Source organism: Dendrobium catenatum, unplaced genomic scaffold, assembly GCF_001605985.2.
Source record: "Dendrobium catenatum unplaced genomic scaffold, ASM160598v2 fragScaff_scaffold_1199, whole genome shotgun sequence".
Lineage (NCBI taxonomy): Eukaryota > Viridiplantae > Streptophyta > Magnoliopsida > Asparagales > Orchidaceae > Dendrobium > Dendrobium catenatum.
In genome coordinates, this window is record NW_021319661.1 from 109,702 (window position 1) to 131,873 (window position 22,172).

Sequence of the window (22,172 nt, forward strand, 5' to 3'; positions counted from 1 at the left end):
CTTAAATCAACTTTTAACTTAAAATGTAAAAAGCTGCTTTAAAAAATTATAAGAGATAAGTCTCAAACGAAGCCTAATAAGATATTTACTTGCAAGTGATTTATGTATTCTGTATGGTAAGATTCCAACATATCACATCCTACCCTTGGAGAAAAAGACTACCAATAAAGATTTTTTTAATACTCCGATGATGATAAGGAAGGGTAATAAATATGAAGATGTAGGTCATGCTTCTAATGGAGGAAAAGACTTTGTCAAGCAAATATTGGACCATCGATCCTTTGCCTTCTACTTTCTCTTGAACCGACATTTTTTTTAAATGCTATGTAGACAACCTCATGGTCAAGAGCAGAGTCCATGATGATCATATTAGAGATCTTTGAATAGTATACAAGTGTCTAATCCAGCATAACATCAAAATGAATACTTTGAAGTGTGTTTTCCAAATTTTTGCGGAAGGATTTTTTTTTAGTGAGAAAGCATTAGTCATCCATCAGTAAGTGGCGGAGCTAGAAATTTTATTTTGGGGGGAGGTAAATTAAAATAAGTTCAGTTTGCCATCTCATTTGAAAGGTCAGAATATATGAAAATAGTTTTGTTTGTCTTCTTATTATCGGAGCCAAGAGGAACTATAAGATCAAAATTAAGAATGCAAAATAACACGACCCTTAGAGCTTAGAAGACATAAACATCTACCACGAGCGGTTTTCGTTTGGGGGCAGAGATGAGCGAAAGGAAAAACTAAAACCGTGCACAAGATCGTGAGTCACGAGAGAGGAGCAAAGAGGAAGACGAACCATTGATGCTTTTCAAGTGTCCAGAAAAAAGTTATTGGTGGCTTCTTAGGATTAATAAATAACTTTAAAAAGGAGAATTACAAAAATTAGAGCAGGTTCCCTCATTGGTGAACTTGTTGCTCTGTTAAGCCCACCAAAACAACCAGCTTTAAGCCCCTTTAGACTTTCAATTTTAGCTTTAGTCAAATCCTTTAGAGGAGATCTCTCATCCACAATGGAAAGTTATTCCTCCCTATCTCTTTCAATATTTTACCCCATTAGTCTTTCTCTCTCAACAGCTAAAGCATTTCATGGTACGGGTAGAAGGTGGATTGAAGACTTGAAATGGAAAAAGCCTGTCAATGTAAAATACATGATGTTATAATCACCCAAGGACAAATAATCACAAGGAGGTTAGAAAAACATGACTGGCAATCAGGTAATCCAAATAAGATTGACTTACAATAGGAGCATCCAATGGGCTACAAATCTCCACTTCAATGCCTTAGTCCTCAGAAGAATCTGTGGCATCCATTTTCTGTTTCCATGAACAAAACTCATTGGATTTGATGTCTGTTAAGTGATTCACAACATCTCTCATTGAAGGTCTCTCACTAGGCTCTTCTCTTGTGCACTCTAAAGCTAACATGACTACTTCGTACATTTCTTTTGCTACTTTGGATTCCAAAGCTTCATCTATCAAATCTGGATCAAGGATCTGGTTTATATCATCGACGCCATCCAAGCTTGATCTCACCCAACTAACCAAGTCTGAGTTCTCTGAAAAAGATGGGTCTACTGCCATCTTTCTTGTAATCAGTTCGAATAAGACGATACCATAGCTATAAACATCAGATTCCTTGTTCCTCTTGACAGTAAATGCAATCTCTGTAATGCACGGAGAACAAAAAAATTAGAGAATATGCCCGCAAGAGAACCTCAATTCTGTACAAGACCTGCAAAATCAATTTTTTTTATGGTTTCAACAAGGATTTTTGCGTGTTGTAGATAATAACAAGCATTTTATGCTAAGAAAATGAAGTAGACAATATGTTTAAGAGGACAAAACTTTGAAAATAATAGCACAGATTCAGAATTCATACCTGGGGACATATAACCAATGGTGCCCATTATCCCAGTGGTGGTTGGGGTGGCTGAGAATTGATCCATGAACCTTGCGATTCCAAAATCTGTGATATGGGGCTCCATTTCTGAGTCCAAAATAATGTTTTTTGGTTTAATGTCGCAGTGGATGATAGCTGGATTACAGTCCCAATGGAGGTAGGATAAACCTTGGGCAATCCCAATAGCTATTTTGTAGCGTAATTTCCAATCGAGAAATGGAGATGGCTTGATCTCATGCAACACATCATGAAGGCTTCCATTTTCCATATATTCATACAGAATTAATCCACAATCACTTTTCAACCAGAAATTCACCAATTTCAGTAAGTTCCTGTGCTTGATCGTTCCCACTGTTTTAATTTCTGTCAGCATGCTTGCATGAGAACCTTTCTGAGCGCCAAAGACGAGCCTCTTCACTGCATACACTTCTTCTGGACTTAATGAAGCCTTATAAACTGTTCCATGAGCTCCTCTACCTATGACATATTTCTCATCCATGTTCTCTGTCGCCTCCATCACTTTGTTCAGAAGTAAAGAAGAACCTTCATGTAAAGATGGAACTTCTTCTATCACTATTTTTTTAAGCAAGGGAACCAAGCAGCCTATTGCAAAAATCACTAATAAGCAGAAAAGTGATGAGCCAATAATTATTGCAACCAATCCAATCTTACTGAAGGAGCTTTTCGACTTGCTGTTACATGGTTTTAAGATGGTTTGATTCGAGCAAGGCGAGCAAGAATCGCAAAGATCAGCATTTCCAATGAAAGAGCTTGGCGAAGTTTGCAGAAACTTGCGCAAACTTTCTGGTACCGGACCTGCGAACTGATTAAATGAAACGTTCACATAAATCAATGAGCTGAGACCTCCCAATGGTTCAAGGCTTCCCGACAGACTATTTAGAGATAGATCCAAGCTCTGGATTTTTTTTAGATTTGCCAACTGTGGAGGAACCTCACCTATAAGCCTATTACTGCTAAGATTCAAAGCTATGTTCAAACTTTGTAATGAACCCAATGACAATGGAATTTTTCCACCAAGAACATTTCCTCCTAGCTGCACTTCTGTTAGATGATTAAGTTGTGACAAGAAATTAGGGATCCCTCCACTGAGTTGATTGTCTTGCAATATAAACTGAGAGAGATCGGTTAGGTTTGCTATGCTTGATGGTATTGAACCACTCAAAGAATTGAAACCCAAGTCCAAAATGAAAAGCCTTTTACAGTGAGAGATTTCAAGAGGTAGCTGACCATTCAAATTATTGTAAGAAATATTCAAGACTCCTAGTTGCCGTAAGTTGCCTATTTCTGGAGGTATAGGTCCAGTGAGCTTGTTTCTTGACAAGTTTATTAAAGTGAGATTCATACAATTGCCTACTGTAGTAGGAATGCTCCCATTCAAATCATTCACACTTACATCCACATAATTCAAGCTCGATCGAATTGCCCAATTTGGTATATAACCAGTGAGATGGTTATGGCTAAGTATCACCCTCTTTAAGCTCGCGCAATTTCCAATATTTGAAGGAATGCTACCGTTCAGTAAATTAAGACCCAAATTCAAAACCTCCAACTTTCTACCATGACAAATTCCAGGTGGTATTGCACCAGTCAAGAAATTATTGATGAGATCAATCTTCAAAAGGCTACTATTAATTCCCAGACCCTGCGGTATAACTCCGCTTAATTTGTTGCCATAAAGAGTTATTACCTTCAGATTTTTCAGCTTCACCATCTCTTGTGGGAGCTCCCCAGCGAGTTCATTGTAGTAGAGAAGAATTTCCTGAAGCTCTTGTAGCTTCCAAATCTCAACAGGGATTTCTCCACTCAAATTATTGCTGAAGAGATAGAGTTTCTGCAAATGAATCAGTTTACCTAGTTCTTTAGGAATTGCTCCTTCTAATTGGTTTTCATAAATCTCTAAATTTGATAGCGAACTGCAATTTCCGATCTCATGAGGAATTGGCCCTATCAAAGAGTTCCCAAACAAATAAAGATCTGAAAGCTTGGTTAATAAACCAATGGAGGAGGGTATTTGGCCAGTTAAACTATTGTTATCAGCAGCTAAAATACTCAAACTACTACAGTTTCCCAGTCCTTCAGGAATTTCACCTTCAAACTTATTATTTGACAGGTCCAACCATTGCAACTCCTTGCAGCTGCTTGGTATTAGAGGGATCCTTCCTGTTAAACCATTACTGCTAACATCAACATAATTAAGACCTTTGATTCTATTTAAATTGTTTGGAAGAGACCCTATCAGCTGGTTTTGGGCAAGATAAAGCTCCTCTAACTTAGTACAATTTCCAATCGAATCAGGCAAGAAACCAGACAAGAGATTATCACTCAACCATAAAACGATGACCTTTCTCATTTTCCCTACACTTGGTGGGATAGTACCAGTGAGATTGTTCTGGTTCAGGTAAACTGTTTCCAGATTTGTAATTTGAAACAATGAATCTGGAATACTTCCATGGAGGAAGTTGTTGTATAGAGAGAGATAGGAAAGCCTGCTTAAGTTTCCCAGGCTTTTAGGTATGTCCCCGGACAAAAGGTTGTTTGAAAGATCCAGGTATTGGAGACGGGTGCAATTTCCCAACGCTGGTGGGATTGAACCAGAGAGAGCATTGAAACCAATATCAATTCTCTCAAGATGATGCAATTGTCCAACCTCTGGTCCTAAGCTGCCAGATATCCCAATAGATGAAAAGTTGAGAGAAACAACATAACTATTTTGACCACAGTGGATTCCAATCCATCTACAAGGGTTTGAATCGGAAGATTTCCAAGTAGATTTTATGCCAGATGGCAATACAAGTGTTCTTGAAAGAGTAAGAAGTGACTTCCCTTCAGAGTTCAAGCCATATGAATGGTGAGCAAAAGCTGATAAGAGGAGTGTGCATTGCCAGAAAAGAGAAGCCATCTAAAGAAGAAATGGGAACAGTTAGCTAAAAGAACACAAACAAATCTAGAAAAGAAATTAATGTCTCATAAATACAACAAACATGAGTACTGATATGATGAAACAAGTGAAAGTAGGATGTTAAGCAATGCAAACATGAACTAGCTGTGTTTCTTCAAGGACATATACTGATTTGAAGTGGAGCATGCAGTAAAGGAATCTAAATGAAGGAGAAAAACATTGTTTTGAGTTTTTTTCATGCACTTATTTGGAAGCATTAGTTGTGCAAATAATTTGTAAAAATAGGCACATACAATGAAAATAGGCACACCCAATATTAATTATTAATTTTGGACTTCAAGAAAAAGAGACAAAAAATAAATATAATGAAAATAGGCACACCCACCATTGATTATTAGTTTTGGACTTTAAGATAAGTGACATAAAATAAAAAATAAAGTAAAATGATATTCTAGGATTAGATCAGAGCATTTAAAAAATATTTTTAAAAGTAAAATTTTAGATCTTAAGAATTTGTCTATGCATAGAGATGCTAATGTTATATGAGAAAAAGTGACTAGTGATATTATGAATATTGCAAAAGATGTGTTGAAGAATTAAAAGAAAATACTCCTAATAGTAGAAATAGTTGGTGGTTGAATCCAAATGTGCAAGAAATGATTAAAAAAATAATTTTTATAATAATTGATTTAGATGTAAAAATTCTGATAATTGAGAAATATATAAAGATGCGCGTAAGGAATCTAAGAAAGCAATATACGATGCAAAGAACTTAGTGTTTAATGATTTACTTAATATATTAGATATTAAGGAGGGAGAAAGATATATGTATAAGTTAGCTATATGAAGATTATGAAAATAAGATTGATTGTAGTGACTTAGCACCCTAAATGAAAATAAAGATTTCTGTTTTTATCGGCGTATTAGTAAAACCGAAGTTCGAGAAGTTTTAAAGAAAACGAAGTATGAAAAAGCTGTTGGACCTGATGATATTCAAATAGAGGTGTGGAAATGCTTAGGAGATGAAGTAATTTCTTGTCTCACTAAACTTTTTAATATTGCTTTGAAGACTAAAAAGATGCCAGATAAGTGAAGAATGAGTGTGTTAATTTTTATTTTTAAGAATAAATGTGATGCACAAGATTATGAGAATTATAGAGGAATTAAGTTAATGTGTCATACTTCAAAACTATGGGAGCCAGTTATGGAGCGTAGGTTGCAGCGTGATACTAATATTTCTCAAAATCAATATGGATTTATGACGAGTAGGTATGCTATTGAAGCCATACATTTATTGAGAGATTTGATGGAGAAATATAGAGAGGATAAGGAGAATCTACATATGATATTTATTGATTTATAGAAAGCATATGATAAAGTTCAAAAGAAAAGTGCTATGGAGAGTTCTTGAAAAGAAAGGAGTTACTAATGCTTATATTCAAATCATTAAAGATATGTATGCAGGGGTTATTTCTTGTGTTCAAACACAAGGTGGTTTGACCAAGTATTTTACTATTATAGTAAGCCCATATCTTTTTGCTTTAGTCATGGATGTTCTCAACAGACATTTGCAAGAGGATGTACCTTGGTGTATACTTTTTGCTAATGATATTCTTCTTGTTGATACGACTAGAGAGGGAGTTGAAGGTAAACTTGAATTATGGAGGTCAACCTTAGAGTTTAAAGGTTTTCACTTGAGTAGATATATCAAACAATCAAGGGGGCTGCAAACGAACCGAGTCAAGCCAAGCTTTTACCTGTTAGAGTTCGGGCTCGTCTGTCAGAATCGAGCTCAAGCTCGGCTCGAAGCTCGTCGAGCTTCTTGGACAGCTATTCGAGTTCGAGCTCATTTAAAACTTCCATATTCGAACTCGGTTCGGTTCGTGTTTGAGTTTGGTTCGTTTCGAGCTTAACGTGCCTCTTCTCGAGCGGCTCATGAACGAGCCACTGAGCTGACCCGTAAGTAACAAAATAAATTTATTTATTTCAGGACCCGCCCGCCTGCTGAGATAGACCCACCCGTCTGCTGCCCATTGCTCGTCAAGTGAGCTGCAGCTGTATTTGTTTATATGTAAAGAATCCTTTTTACTCCAGGCGATGTGGGACTAAACCTCCCCTACAATTTTTTTCCCTGTAGGCCACAGAGGAGAGAGAGTGGCAGCGGCGGGAGTTAATAAAAATAGCAAAAATTAAGAGAGAGAGGCAGGTGAGTGGGCGGGAGTTAAAATTTAAAAATAGTAATATATATAACATTATAACAGTTATTTAAATAACACTCGTATATACATATCTTATTAATTAAATAACATTATAATATTAGGTTTAAATGAGAATTTGACTTTTAATAGAACACAATGGAGAAAAAGGATTCAAGTAGCCGACCCCACGTAGTGGGATAAAGGCTTGATGTTGTTGTTGTTGTTGTATATTATTAATTAAACAATAATATAAATGAGCTTAATTAAATAACATTATAATAGTTAATAGTTAAATATTTTTTAATTAAATAAGGCATAATCAAGCTTTTTAATCGAGTTTCTTAACGAGCATGTTCACGAACTCTAAAGAATCTTGTTCATGAACATAAACGAGCTGAACGTCGGGGTGTTCAAGCTTGTTTATTTAGCTATCGAGTATTGTCAAAGTTGTTCAAGCTTGTTCATTTACCTTATCAAACGAACATAAACGAGTCCTTATCGAGCCGAGCCACGAGTAGCTTGTCGAACGCTCGGTTCCTTTGCAACCCTACGAAAAATGAATATATGGAGTGTAATTTTAGTAGCAATATATCTAGTGAGAGGATTGTGACTTTTCAAGTCATTAATAAAAGTATACGTTTTAGATATATTAGATATATTGTTCAGAGTGATGGTGAAATAGATGGGGATATTATCAGCAGAATTCAAGTTAGATGGTTGAAGTGGAGGAATGCATCAGGTTTGTTGTGTGATAGAAAAGTCTCCATTCAAACTTAAGGGAAAATTCTATAAGATGGTGGTGAGACCTGCAATGCTTTATGCTACCGAATGCTGGCCATTAAAAGAGAAGCATAATACTAAATTAAGTGTTGCAGAGATGAAGATGCTCAGGTGGATGAGTGACTTTACCTTTAGAGATAAGATACAAAATGAGCATATACATGAAAAGGTTGGAGTAGCGCCAGTGGAAGATAAGATTAGAGAGAGTCGCCTTAGATGATTTGGTCACATAAAACGGTGACCTTCCGATGATCCAGTTAGGAAAGTAGAGACATTAGATTTGACTTATATTGAAAAAAGGTAGAGGTAGACCTAAAAAGACTTGGTTAGAAAATATTAGAAATTATCTTTCTTTATCAGATTTAAATGAGAATTTGACTTTTAATAGGACACAATGGAGAAAAATGATTCATGTAGCCTACCCCACGTAGTGGGACAAAGGCTTGATTTTATTGTTGTTTGTTATTTTTATAGGCACATACAGTGAAAAGAAAGCAGACCTTTTAGCTCTCAATTCAGCTATATGGATGAATGGATATCAAAGGAATATAAGACCTCGTTGTTATTATTGATTTGGCTAGAATAGAAAATCCGAAAATCCCAACGAAGTCAAATGAGCTGAAATGACTTCAGCTAATGGACTCATTTAGGGGCTGTTTGGCAATTAGTAGGCTTTGAAATATAGCAAATTTTGGAGCCATCGAATCTTAAGAATTGTTTGGTATGAATTTGGCATGATAAACTTTAACTTTGGTTAAATCCTAATAAACTGTTTGTCAGATATTTTTAAGATAAGATATAAATAAAAGAGAAGAAGAAGCACAATGAAAAAAAAAAGTGATGTAAATCTCTAAAATCCTACATTTCCCAATGATTTACAGATTCTGGGATATTCCTTAAAAAAGTGGAAAGATTTATGAGGCTCAAAGAACTGTTTGGCCAGATTTAGCCTAAAATCTTGGCTAAATCTCGCAACCAAACAGCCCAAAGGAAAGTGAAAGCTGGTGAAATCCTTTTATAACAGTAGGGTTTCATGACATTATATCCACCATTGCTCTTACAAAATGCACAAAGCAGAAAATCTGCAGCTTTAAACACAAAACTAAAAACTCTACAAGCAAAATACAAAAATAAGCCATTCCCAGAACTATGAAACCCGCCGCTTCTAGTTAAAAAAAGAAGGGTTTTTTACCACAAAATACTAGAGAATAAGTAGCGGCGGAAGTTCCATTACCTTCTTACAGCTCCAAAATCGAAGCTTTCCACTCCTGTGTGCTCGGTTTTAACCCCCTCGGAGGAACAAGGAGGCACAGGTCAAAGTGGGTTCGAATGCAGAGCAAAGCTGAAGAAGCCTGCTATTTATTCTTTGAATTTCTTGAATTTTCTCCTCAAACTAACCACGACCTTCTCACAACACGCAAATATTGTATTTTTAATTGTTTTTGCCGTTTCGCAGTTTTACTTCCCTCCTCGTGGGTTTTGACCGTCGTCACTGAGATTTCACACTCGACGCAGCAAAAGCCGCGACCACGCGAAAATCTGGCCACCATGGCTAGTCTCTGTACTTTACTTTTCTCTCTGAAATTGTGGATCCGTTCTTCTCTTCTAGCTTTTCTCGCCATATGAACAGATGAAAAGTTGTTTGACTTTTTTACCTCAAAAGTATTGCAATTTATTTTGAAAAGATTTTAAAAATACTATGTATAACTTTACAGATTAATGAATTAAAAAAATTAAATTAGGAATATTGATTAGGTGGCAGAGTTAAAAAAATGGTCTAGTGGGGAGAACAAATTAAAATTTTCAAATATTAGTTCAATATTTTTCATTCATGCTTGAGAGAGTGACATTAATTGTTTTAAAATAGATCTTATTTAAGCTTATTATTTAAAAAGGTAAAATATAATATAATAAAAAATGAATAATTTATAATGTATGTTTTTTATATTCTGAAAAAATTAAATAATTACTTTATTATCTATACAATCAAATATTAAAATATCACTCATCCATAATATCAAATTTCATTTTTTTGTTGTTTTTTCATGATAGTCTTGAGAGAAAAAGCTTTATCAACTTATATTAGATGCATTTATTAAAATAAAGTCTATTTTTTATTTATCATGATAAAATTTGAATTATAATATCAAAAAGTAATTTATTTTCATATAAAAATCAAATTTATAAAGGATGAATAAAAAAATAAAAGTGATTAACTATAATTCTATTTTAATAAAAAATTATAAATAATAATAATATGAATATAAAAAAATAATTATATTTTCTTTTCTTTGGGGAGGTTGTCCATGATTAGTTTTGACTACCAACTCAAAGTTTTTATTTCGAGTCTTAGGTCTGTGATGTGTGTGAGCTATTCTTAATTTGTCTAAATGTCCTAAAATATATATATATATATATATTAGGATGTCACATAAACATCGGCTTGATTGTCACGTGGATATGAGTTATCCATGTAAAAACTTGATATTTTTTTATCGAACAAAAAAATCCTTTCATTTTTCAACACTTTCTCATTAACTCAATCCTATTTTTTCTGCACGTAGTAAATTCACTACTACTTCCACTTTTCTACGTCTCTTTGGCGTCATTTGAAACGGTTTTCTTACTGCTTAAAGAAATGTTTTAGCCAAAAACATAAAATTTTTGTACTTAAAAATTACTTTATGAAACAATAAGAAAACTGTCCCAAACAAAACCTTTATCTCTCTTTCTGTCTTCTCCAATTCCGTTTCTTCTATCTTCCCACTAAGTAGAAATATTATATATATAAATATTAAATAAGTTGACTTCTTCGGTATTCTTCGTCATAACATTATTATAAATTTACATACACAGAGGAAAAAAGATTATTTAAAAGATCAGACAAAAAATTGTGAAAGAAAAGTGAATAGTTGTTATTATCATTATGAAAGCTTTGAACATTCATTAGTAATAAACTCATTTTAATTAAACTAAGTTGATTTTTAATTAACAGAAGGCATTCAACCCACGACTGTTGTCTGTTAAGGATTACTACCAAAGAATCACACGCCAGTTGACAAAGAAAAGAAGTCAACGTGTTTTATTTTAAAAAAATTATGCATCAAGACTTTGGCACATTTCACGAGGATAGAAATGTAATATTTTTAATCTATAGGATTGTTACAATCCGGGAGCCCGACCTAATTGTGTTTTGATGGTTACAGAAATTATTTGATGATTAACTACTTATTCCTATATATTATTATGGATACTTATTTTGTGCATTATTAACATTTTAGTTAACAAGATACATGATGAAGGAATGTAGATTTAGACTCAAGACTATACGTTGTGATTGTATGAGTTAAGACTACGCATTAAAGGGTCTGTATTTTTTTCTTTTTCTTGAGTCAATGTATAGAAAAAATATGTGTTAGCTTAATAACTGTGCACACACACAAGGGGATAAAGATTTTATTTTTTTCTGTTAAATCACACTGTACTATCTCAATCATACTATATGATTAGTTAAAATAAAAAAAAAAATTAAAATATTTATTTTAATTAAAAAATCAATATAAATTATAACTAATTAATCTTATAGTACAACAACAACATCGTACTGGACGATCAGCTATAACCAGAAACCCCGCTGCCAAATCTAACTGACCTCAAATAAGCATATTTGAATTTTGAAATTTTAAATTTGAACTATTCGTACTATATGAATCATTTTGTAATGTATGATCTTTTAAATAATTGCCTAATTAGGTCAAATAATTAGGCAATCAAATTGAATCTGATTGATTACAGATTGTACTGCATAACAATACAATGTCCTATATGATTCACCTGAGGAGTCTTTGGACGAAGTTTGGTTCGCCCAGTGCGATCATAAGATCATGCTGTACAACTCTCCTGAGAGCACTCTAGATGACATTTGGTTCATCCTATATGATCAGGTCATGATTTGTACTAATTGTTATGTGCATTATTCATCATGCAATACTATCGTGGGAAATTTGGACTAATTGTATTGCACAAACAATGATGATTAAATTGAAAATTAGTGTTTTTAAGAAGTCAGCTATTTAAACATCTCTTAATTCATTTGAGAGTGTATGTATTTGGCTGTATAAGAGTGTCTTCTGTAAGCAAAGACAGCCTTAAACAAGATGGGGAGAGATAAAATTGTGTGAGAGAGAAGAGCCTTGTGAGTGCAAGGGAGTGTGAGAGAGTGTTTACGTACTGTTGTTCCGACCGACATTCACTTCGTTCCTTTATGTGTCAAATTCTTTTTTGAGGGAAATTCCGTGAAGAAGCACTTGGAGTCAAAGGTTAACTGGCCACTCCGCCGCATTGGGGAAGGTGAAAGGGATTTGGCTACCCCACTGCAACGGGAAGGTGAAAGAGATTCGGCTACACCATCACACCGAGAAAGGTGAAAAAGATTCATTTACTCTGTCGCATCAGGGAAAGTGAAAGGAATTTTCGATTCTCAACCGCACCGAGGGTGGAAGTGATTATTGTGAGGGCTATATATTTGTCTTGCCATGGGGCTAAAGGAGAGAAATTAAAGTGTTTAGTGCAATACTTTGAGAAGAGGATTCCAGGGAGTGAAAGTAGGTCATGTTAACCAAAGTACTATAACTTTATGGTGTATTTGTTCATTTACTTTCCATACTTTATTTTATGTGATTTATATTCTTGCAAATTTACTTTGTGCAATTTGATTTGCGTTGGTGAATATTGTGATTCAAGACTTATAGTTGATTGAGTTTATTTCCTAGTTGAAAAAAAAATAAAAATAAGAAAATAAAAAGAACTATATATATATGTGTGTGTGTGTGTTTTTCTACAAAAAATTCAAAAGACAAAAATTAGTTTTTGTTTCATTATTTGCTTTCTTATTAAGAAAATTTGATTCTGATTTTAAATTTGTGAAATTAATTTTAAATTTGAAAAAGGATTTTTGAAAAAAAATAAATTAAAATATCAATTCACTCCCCTCTTAACGTGTCATACAATAATTCAAGTGGTTTGAGAACCATCCTTTGAACTTTCAAAGATGTTAAGAGATTGATTTTAATTTAACTTGAGAAGGGACATTGAAGATTTACATGCAAATATTCAATCGTCTCAAATTTTTAATAGTTACATTGAATACGAAGATGCGCTTTGTCAAATTTATGTTCGGATTAATAGTGCATTTAGATTCACCAAATTTTTATTTATTTTTTTTCTTTCCCATCAAATCAAACATAAAAAATCTAAAATGTATGCATTTAAAATAATTTACATTAATTTTTCATGGAGAATGATATTTTTTTATGCTGTATTCTTCTTTTTATTGTTTACATTATTTGAATTTTTTTTTTTTCTTCTTTCTTGTTCTATTTAGATCTAGTTTTGTGGGGTTTTATAGAGCTTTCCTCGCTTCACTTCATCAACTTGCCCCATAGACGGGAAGAAAGGAGCTTTTAGCAGCGAGCCAGTGAATGAGAGAGAGCAGCAATGGCGATAACGAAGGTCCAAAGGATTATGCAAGCATTTATCCCATTACGTGGGGTCTGCTGTATGAATCATTTTTGCCCACCGTGTCCTGTTAAAATCCAAATTCTCATTTAAATCTAATAAAGAAAAGTCGTTTCTAATATTTTGTAACCAAGTCTTTTTTAGGTCTACCTCTACCTTTCTTAACATAAGCCATTTTTTAACATAAGACAAATATAATCTAACACATCTACTCTCCTCAAAATCTGAAAAAGAAGAGGAAAAAAAAAAAAGTTATTTACTACTACAAGATTAAAAAAAAAAAAAAGGTGGAAGGATGATTTCATATCCTATGGAGGTAGAATTAGAGTAGATATCTTTATGGTTAGTGATCATCTTCATCCTAAATTCAGGTGTTCTTTGACATAGTTTTCTTATCTTTGTATTCGTTTAATAGTTGACAGTTTTTTTCTTTCTAGTTCATTTACAGTTATCTTCCATTGGAATTTTAATAGCAAGCAAACTCCAAGTTTAGGATTCCGTGTATTTTGAAGCATAGTACTACGAAAGTTTTACAAAAAGAAACTTTAATTCTGCTAAACATCTTCATAGTATTGAAGTTTCAAATATACAGTTGTTGGAATTTTGACAATTTATCTCCCTTATACGTTTGGGAAATATTAATTGAACATGTTAAAGTTTGCCACCATGACTCTTGAAAAAATGGTTGCTCACATAGAAGACCTATCATATCACTCCACCCAGGGTGTCAATATTTGACCCGACCCGAAAGCCCGACCCAAAAATTTCGAATTTTTGGGTTGACCCGAACCCTATTCGGGTTCGGGTTGCGGTTTTCGACCCATTTTAAAAATAGGTCAGGTTTGGATTGACCCGGGAACCTGGAATGACTCGGCTACCCGATCTGCCCACATGCATTGAGTTGCTACCACGCGTGACTCGCACCGCCGATTCTACCCACAATCCAACTGTTGGTGAACTGTTGCCGCGCGTCGCAAGACGTCGCCGCTGCCCGCTGCTGAACGCCGGCTGCCCGCGATGTTGTCGGCCGTCGAAGTCCCTTAAACACGTGATTTCTGCCGTTGTCGAACTCGAAGCGGGTTGGGTCGGATTGTGCAAAACCCGAAGCGGTTCGGGTTCTGGTCCGGAAAACCGACCAGCATGCAAAAACAAGCCGGGTTCCTGTTGACCCGAATAATGCCGGATCAGTTCCAGATTATTGGTTGGTATCTCGTATCCATCTCACCATCAGTTACTGTGTGATTTTTCATTTTTCACATACTGTAATACATTCAGCCTGCATGCAATATGTTCAACAATTTTTGCATTTAATTTAACTTCCCTCCGCCAATCTTTTTGTTGTTTTAGAAGGTTTAGATGAGTACATGAATTTGGTTCTGGATGATGCTGATGAACACAATATTAAAAAGAACACGATAAAACCATTGGGTGATTCTTACTTGCATTTCTCTTTCGTTTTTCCATTACTCAGCTCTGCTTCTCACAAGAGCTTGTCTGAGCTGCGTGCAAGGAAATGGTGACAGCTTATCTTTGATTTCCGCATTCTTGGTTTGAAAGCTGAAGTCTTGCTTTGGGGATTTCATTCCCGGGGCCAGATTTGAAGGAAAGTTGGATCTTGGCTGCAATGGCGCCGTTATTCCATTGGTGGGTGAAGGAGAAAGATAGAGGCACGCCTGTGATCCTGAAAAAGGATAACTTGAGAGATACCATAGTAGTAGATCAAATTTTTTTCTTGTCAGCTGGAACTTCCAAGCCCATGAGTCCAAGCAGGTTTGAGGCAGGGCCTGGAAGACCTTTCTGTGATGCGAAGGAATCAAGGAAGCTTTGCACTGGGTTCATGTCCACATCAACAGGTGTCAGATCTTCTTCATATGCGTGCTTCCCAGAGTATAAAAAACTCAAAGTTATCTAAGCATAGATGATTGAAACTCAAATGCAGTGAATTGTAACATTAAAATCTTCACATTTCAGAGAGATTATTCTGTGCGGTGTCCGAATGCGTTTGGAGGCGAATCCGATGCGCCACGCCACCCGGTGCACTGGGCCCCGGGCTACGTGGAGGGCAACGCCCCCGGAATAAATTTTATTTACTAAAAAATAAAATGATGAATATTATTTACTATTTGCTTGGAAAAATTTCTTAAAGACCATAGTATTTTAAAAATTTTAGGGGGTGCAATTGCTTAAAAACTCTTGTATCAAAGATTAAAAAATAGATTGAGGGGACAAATTACCTAAAGAATCATATAATATTTTTTTTTAAGGGGGGGCAATTGTTCCCCGACCTAAAGGGGTTCCACCCCTACTGGATGCACTCCAATTTGTTTTGGCTTGTATTAATCAACTGATAATATTTGTGATACTTGACCTTATTCAAATACATTTTGATTCTACTACTACTACTACTCTCTTTCTCTCTCTCATACTCACTTACAAAAGTTTCCATCAAAAACAAATACATCAAAAGGATGACCATGTCTTACTGGAAGCCCACTCAACAATTTAAGAGAGGAGGATGCAAAAATAAAGCTAACATGATGTTAACACCACCCAAGGAAAAATAATCACAAGGGGGTTAGGGAAATATGCCTAGCAATTAGTTAATCAAAATAAAAATTACTTACAATAGAAGCTTCCAATGGCCAACAAATCTCCATTTCAGTACACCTTAGTCCATAGTAGAATTTGTCACATCCATTTTTTGTTTCCTTGACCAAAACTAATTGGATTTGATGTCTGTTAAGTGATTCACCACATCTCGCATTGAAGGTCTCTCACTTGGCTCTTTTCTTGTGCACTCTAAAGCTAACATGACTACTTCGCATATTTCTTTTGCTACTTTGGATTCCAAAGCTTCATCCATTAAATCTGGATCAATGATCACGTTTATATCATTTATGCCAATCAAGCTTGATCTCACCCAACTAGCCAAGTCTGAGTTCTCGGAAGAAGATGGGTCTACTGCCATCTTTCTTGTTATCAGTTCAAATAAAACAATGCCGTAACTATAAACATCAGATTCCTTGTTCCTTCTGACAGTAAATGCAATCTCTGTAATGTTATGAAGAACAAAACAATTAGAGGATATGCCTGAAAGAAAACCTCAACTATGTACAAAACCTGCAAAATCAAATTTTATGATGATTTCAACAAGGTTTTTCGCGTATCGCAGACAATAACAAGAATTTTATGCTTAAAAAATGAAGTATACAATATGTTTAAGAGAACAAAATTTTGAAAATAATAGCGCAGATTCAGAATTCATACCTGGGGACATATAACCAATGGTGCCCATTATCCCAGTGGTGGTTGGGGTGGCTGAGAATTGATCCATGAACCTTGCAATTCCAAAATCTGTGATGTGGGGCTCCATTTCCGAGTCCAAAAGAATATTTTTTGGTTTAATGTCGCAGTGGATGATAGCTGGATTACAGTCCCAATGGAGGTAGGATAAACCTTGGGCAATCCCAATAGCTATTTTGTAGCGTAATTTCCAATCAAGAACTGGAGATGGCTTGATCTCATGCAACACATCATGAAGGCTTCCATTTTCCATATATTCATACAAAATTAATCCACAATCACTTTTCAACCAGAAATTCACTAATTTCATTAAATTCCTGTGTTTGATCTTTCCCAGTGTTCTAATTTCTGTCAACATGCTCACATTCGAACCCATCTGAACGCCAAAGACAAATTTCTTCACAGCATACACTTCTTCTGGACTTAATGAAGCCTTATAAACTGTTCCATGTGCTCCTCTACCTATGACATATTTCTCATCCATGTTCTCTGTCACCTCCATCACTTTGTTCAGAAGTAAAGAAGAATCTTCATGTAAAGAAGGAACTTCTTCTATCACTATTTTTTTAAGCAAGGGGCCCAAGCAACCTATTGCAAAAATCACTAATAAACAGAAAAGTAAAGAGCCAATAATTATTGCAACCAATCCAATCTTACTGAAAGAGCTTTTCGGCTTGCTGTTACATGGTTTTAAGATGGTTTGATTCAAGCAAGGTGAGCAAGAATCGCAAAGATCAGCATTTCCAATGAAAGAGCTTGGCCAAGTTTGCAGAAACTTGCGCAACCTTTCTGGTACTGGACCGGCAAACTGATTAAATGAAACGTTCACATAAATCAATGAGCTGAGTCCTCCCAATGGTTCAAGGCTTCCTGACAGATTATTTAGAGATAGATCCAAGCTCAGGATGTTATCTAAATTTGCCAACTGTGGAGGAACCTGACCTATAAGCCCATTACTGCTAAGATTCAAAGCTATGTTCAAACTTTGTAATGAACCCAATGAAAATGGAATTTGTCCACCAAGAACATTTCCTCCTAGTTGCAAAACTATTAGGTGATTAAGCTGTGACAAGAAATTAGGGATCCCTCCATTGAATTGATTGTCTTGCAATATAAACTGAGAGAGATCAGTTAGGTTTGCAAAGCTTGATGGTATTGAACCATTCAAAGAATTAAAACCCAGGTCCAAAATGAAAAGCCTTTTACAGTGAGAGATTTCAAGAGGTAGCTGACCATTCAAATTATTGTGAGAAATATTCAAGACTCCTAGTTGCTGTAAGTTACCTATTTCTCGAGGTATAAGTCCAGCGAGCTTGTTTCTTGACCAGTCTATCAAAGTAAGATTCACGCAGTTGCCTACTGTAGCAGGAATGCTCCCATCCAAATCATTCATACTTACATCCATATAGTTCAAACTTGATCCAATTGCCCAATTTGGTATATAACCAGTGAGATGATTATGACTAAGTATCATCCTCTTTAAGCTCATGCAGTTTCCAATATCTGAAGGAATGCTACCGTTCAGTAAATTAAGACCCAAATTCAAAATCTCCAACTTTCTACCATGACAAATTCCAGGTGGTATTGCACCAGTCAAGAAATTATTGGTGAGATCAATCTTCAAAAGGCTACTATTAATTCCAACACCCTGCGGTATAACTCCACTGAATTTGTTGCCAAAAAGAATTATTATCTTCAGATTTTTCAGCTCCACCATCTCTTGTGGGAGCTCACCAGAGAGTTCATTGTAAAAGATAGAGAGTTTCTGCAAATGAATTAGTTTACCTAGTTCTTTAGGAATTGTTCCTTCTAATTGATTTTCATAAATCTCTAAACTTGACAGCAAACTGCAATTGCCGATCTCAGGAGGAATTGGCCCCGTCAAAGAGTTCTCAAACAAATAAAGATCTGAAAGCTTAGTTAATAATCCAATGGAGGAGGGTATCTGGCCAGTTAAGCTATTGTTAGAAGCATCTAAAATACTCAAACTACTACAGTTTCCCATCCCTTCAGGAATTTCTCCTTCGAACTTATTATTTGACAAGTCCAACCATTGCAACTCCTTGCAGCTGCTTGGGATTAGAGGAATCCTTCCTGTTAGACCATTACTGCTAACAATAACGTAATTAAGGCCTTTGATTCTATTTAAACTGGTTGGAAGAGACCCTATCAGCTGGTTTTGGTCAAGATAGAGCTCCTCTAATTTAGTACAATTTCCAATCGAATCAGGCAAGAAACCAGACAAGAGATTATCACTCAACCATAAAAGGATGACCTTTCTCATTTCCCCTACACTTGGTGGGATAGTACCAGTGAGATTGTTCTGATTAAGGTAAACTATTTCCAGATTTGTAATTTGAAACAATGAATCTGGAATGCTTCCATGGAGGAAGTTGTTGAAGAGAGAGAGATGGGATAGCCTGCTTAAGTTTCCCAGGTTCTTAGGTATGTCACCAGACAAAAGGTTGTTTGAAAGATCCATGTATCGGAGACGTGTGCAATTTCCCAACTCTGGCGGGATTGAACCAGAGAGAGAATTGAAAGCAAGATCAATTCTCTCAAGATGATGCAATTGTCCAACCTCTGGTCCTAAGCTTCCTGATATCCCAATAAATGAAAAGTTGAGAGAAACAACATAACTACTTCTACCACAGTGGACTCCAAACCATCTACAAGGGCTTGAATCTGAAGATTTCCAGGTAGATTTTATGCCAGATGGCAATACAAGTGTTCTTGAAAGAGTAAGAAGTGACTTCCCTTCAGAGTTCAAGCCATATATATGATGAGCAAAAGCTGATAAGAGGAGTGTGCATTGCCACAAAAGAGAAGCCATCTAAAGTAGAAATGGGAACGGTTAGCTAAAAGAACACAAGCAATTCTAGAAAAGAAATTAATGTCTCATATAATACAACAAACATGAGTGAGATGATGAAACAAATGAAAGGAGGATGATAAGCAACGCAAACATGAACTAGCTGTGTTACTTCAAGGACATATACTGATTTGAAGTAGAACATGCAGTAAAGGAATCTAGATGAAGGAGAAAAGCATTGTTGATGAGTTTTATTCTTGCACTTATTTGGAAGCATTAGTTGTGAAAGGAAAGCAGACATTTTTAGCTCTCAATTTAGCTATATGGATGAATGAACAAAGTAAGGTAAATGATAAACAACAAATCAGAGGAGTAGAAGACTTGGTTATTATTATTGATTTGGCTGCCATAGAAGTGGGCGAGAAATGATTTTATGTAGAGGAAAGTGAAAGCTGGTGAAATCTTTTTATAACTGTAGGCTTTCATGAAATTATATCCACCATTGCTCTTACAGAATGCACGAAGTATAGTAAATCAGTAGCTATAAACACAAAACTAAAAAGTCTAAAAACAAAATACAAAAATAACCCAATCCAAGAACGATGAAAACCGTCGCTTCTAGTTAAAAAAGAGGGTTTTTTTTTTTTTTAACCACAAGATATAAGTAGCGGTGGGAGTTCCATTACCTTCTTACAGCTGCAAAATCGAAGCTTTTCACTCCTGTGTGCTCGGTTTTTAACCCCTCGGAGGAAAAAGAAGGCACAGGTCAAAGTGAGTTCGAATGCGGAGCAAAGGAGAAGAAGGCCTTCTATTTATTCTTTGATTTTCGAGAAATTTCTCCTCAAACAAACCATCACCTTCTTACAACACGCAAATTCGTATTTTTAATTGCCTCTGCCGTTTCGTAGCTTTCCTTCCCTCCTCGTCGTGGTACTGACCGTCGTCGTCAGTAAAATTTTACGCTCCACGCAGCAAAAGCAGCGACGACTTTGCAGTTGACTTTTCTCTGAAACTATGGATCAGTTGTTCTCCACTACTTTCGCATATGAATAGAGGGGAAGTAAGGAAGTAACCAGCTCACTTAACATATGTTGATTGGATATTTTTATTATCAATTAAGAAATTTTAAATTTAAAAATTGTTTATGTATTGTGTGTGAGTTTGACTAATTAGTTCAAAAGTTAAAAAAAAAATGTTTGACTTTTGTGTTCTAAACTATTGTAATTTGCTTTGGGAAGATTTTAAAAATATTAATATATTTTTTAATATTCAAAAACAAATAAATTAGTAAGATATAATAGGTTGTCACAGAAAAGTCAACTTCATTGTCATGTGGATGTGTCATCCACTTGAAAATCATTTTGTGTGGATATCAGATGTTGTTCGGAGACGAATCAAAGCGCACAACATCATGTTTTTGCTGTGTACTGTGGCTGTATACCGTTGTGTACCGGGGTGATGTGTCGCGCTCTGATTTGCCCCCGAACGATCGAGTGTCCTAATCTCTCCATCCACTTAAAGACTTAATATTTTTTATTTAACAATAACATCAATAATAACTTTTCATTTTTAAACACTCACAATAAAGCAAAGCTGTCTTTTTTCTAATCGGAGAAAATTTGTTCCTACTTCCACTTTTCTGTCTCTTTCTCTCTCTTTTTCTTGCTTTTCCAATTCCTTTTCTTCTAATCTTTCACCTTATCTTTCTACTGAGAAAAAAGATTATGAAAGTTTGAACATTCATTAGCAATAAACTCATTTTAAAACATCTTAGTTGATTTTTAATTAACAGAAGGCAGTCAACCCACGGTTGTTGCCTCACGGCAGTTGACAAAGAAAAGAAGTAACGGTGTTAAAAATTAAAAAAAAAATTATGCATTAAGATTTAGGCACATTTCAGGAGGTTGCAAATGTAATATTTTTCATTTATAGGGTGTTGAAAGATATTGAATTTTAATTCAACTTGAGAAAGGGGGATTGGTGATTTAGATGTAAATATATTGTCTTCTCACTTTTTTTTATTGTAACATTGAGTATTTACGTGTGCCTTAACAGATTTGTGAACGAATTAATAGTGCACTTAGATTAATCAGAATCATATTAGGATATTAATCACAATTCTGATATAATTTATATCCTTTAGATCTATTAAATTTTATGTTCACCATAAGCCATAACTTCAAAGTTGAATTAAATTGTTTTTTATTTATATCTTAAATATACATTTTTTATAATATTTTATGGCAAGAAGCAATGGAAATCACAACTAAAATTTTGAATCAGGACGCTGACGAAATTATCAAACTTAAAAATTTTATGATGAGACTAAGGCCATCTCCAACTGATATACTCATTTTACACTCTAAAGTACAGCAACTCATCTCCAACCGAATTATATTTCATAACATCAAAAAATAATATACCGAGTATATTCTTTCTCCAACCAAATAAAATGGCTAAATAATAGCGTAATGTTGTTGAATCTAGCGTTCTATTGGAGCTCACAGTGACTGCAAACGATCATTTGGGGTTCGGCTGGAAATGATCTTAAATAGTGCAACACCTATATTTACGTCGAGTTGTTCACGAACACCATTTTTTCGTTTTGGAGTGTAAAATACACATTTCAGTTAGAGATGGCATAAGGCTTTGTTTGGAACAAATTTCTTACTGCTCTCTAAAACGGTTATTTATTAAAAAAAATTTTGAAAGCAACAAAAAAATAGTGACAAAAAATTATCC

The 22,172-nt window shown here is 35.1% G+C and overlaps 1 protein-coding gene across 1 annotated transcript; it reads right to left on the reverse strand.

The window, feature by feature from the left end:
* Positions 1 to 826: 826 nt before the first annotated feature.
* On the reverse strand, positions 827 to 20,457 carry LOC110095391. Its single transcript, XM_020820918.2, has 10 exons — positions 20,117 to 20,457; positions 16,583 to 19,451; positions 16,036 to 16,366; positions 15,109 to 15,212; positions 14,800 to 14,996; positions 14,585 to 14,701; positions 14,168 to 14,476; positions 1,880 to 4,820; positions 1,240 to 1,664; positions 827 to 1,132 (listed from the first exon to the last, which is right to left on the reverse strand). Exons 2-9 carry the CDS (start codon positions 19,449 to 19,451, stop codon positions 1,282 to 1,284), a joined length of 7,251 nt encoding a protein of 2,416 aa, XP_020676577.2. The 5' UTR covers positions 20,117 to 20,457; the 3' UTR covers positions 827 to 1,132; positions 1,240 to 1,281.
* Between the last annotated feature and the right edge of the window lie 1,715 nt (positions 20,458 to 22,172).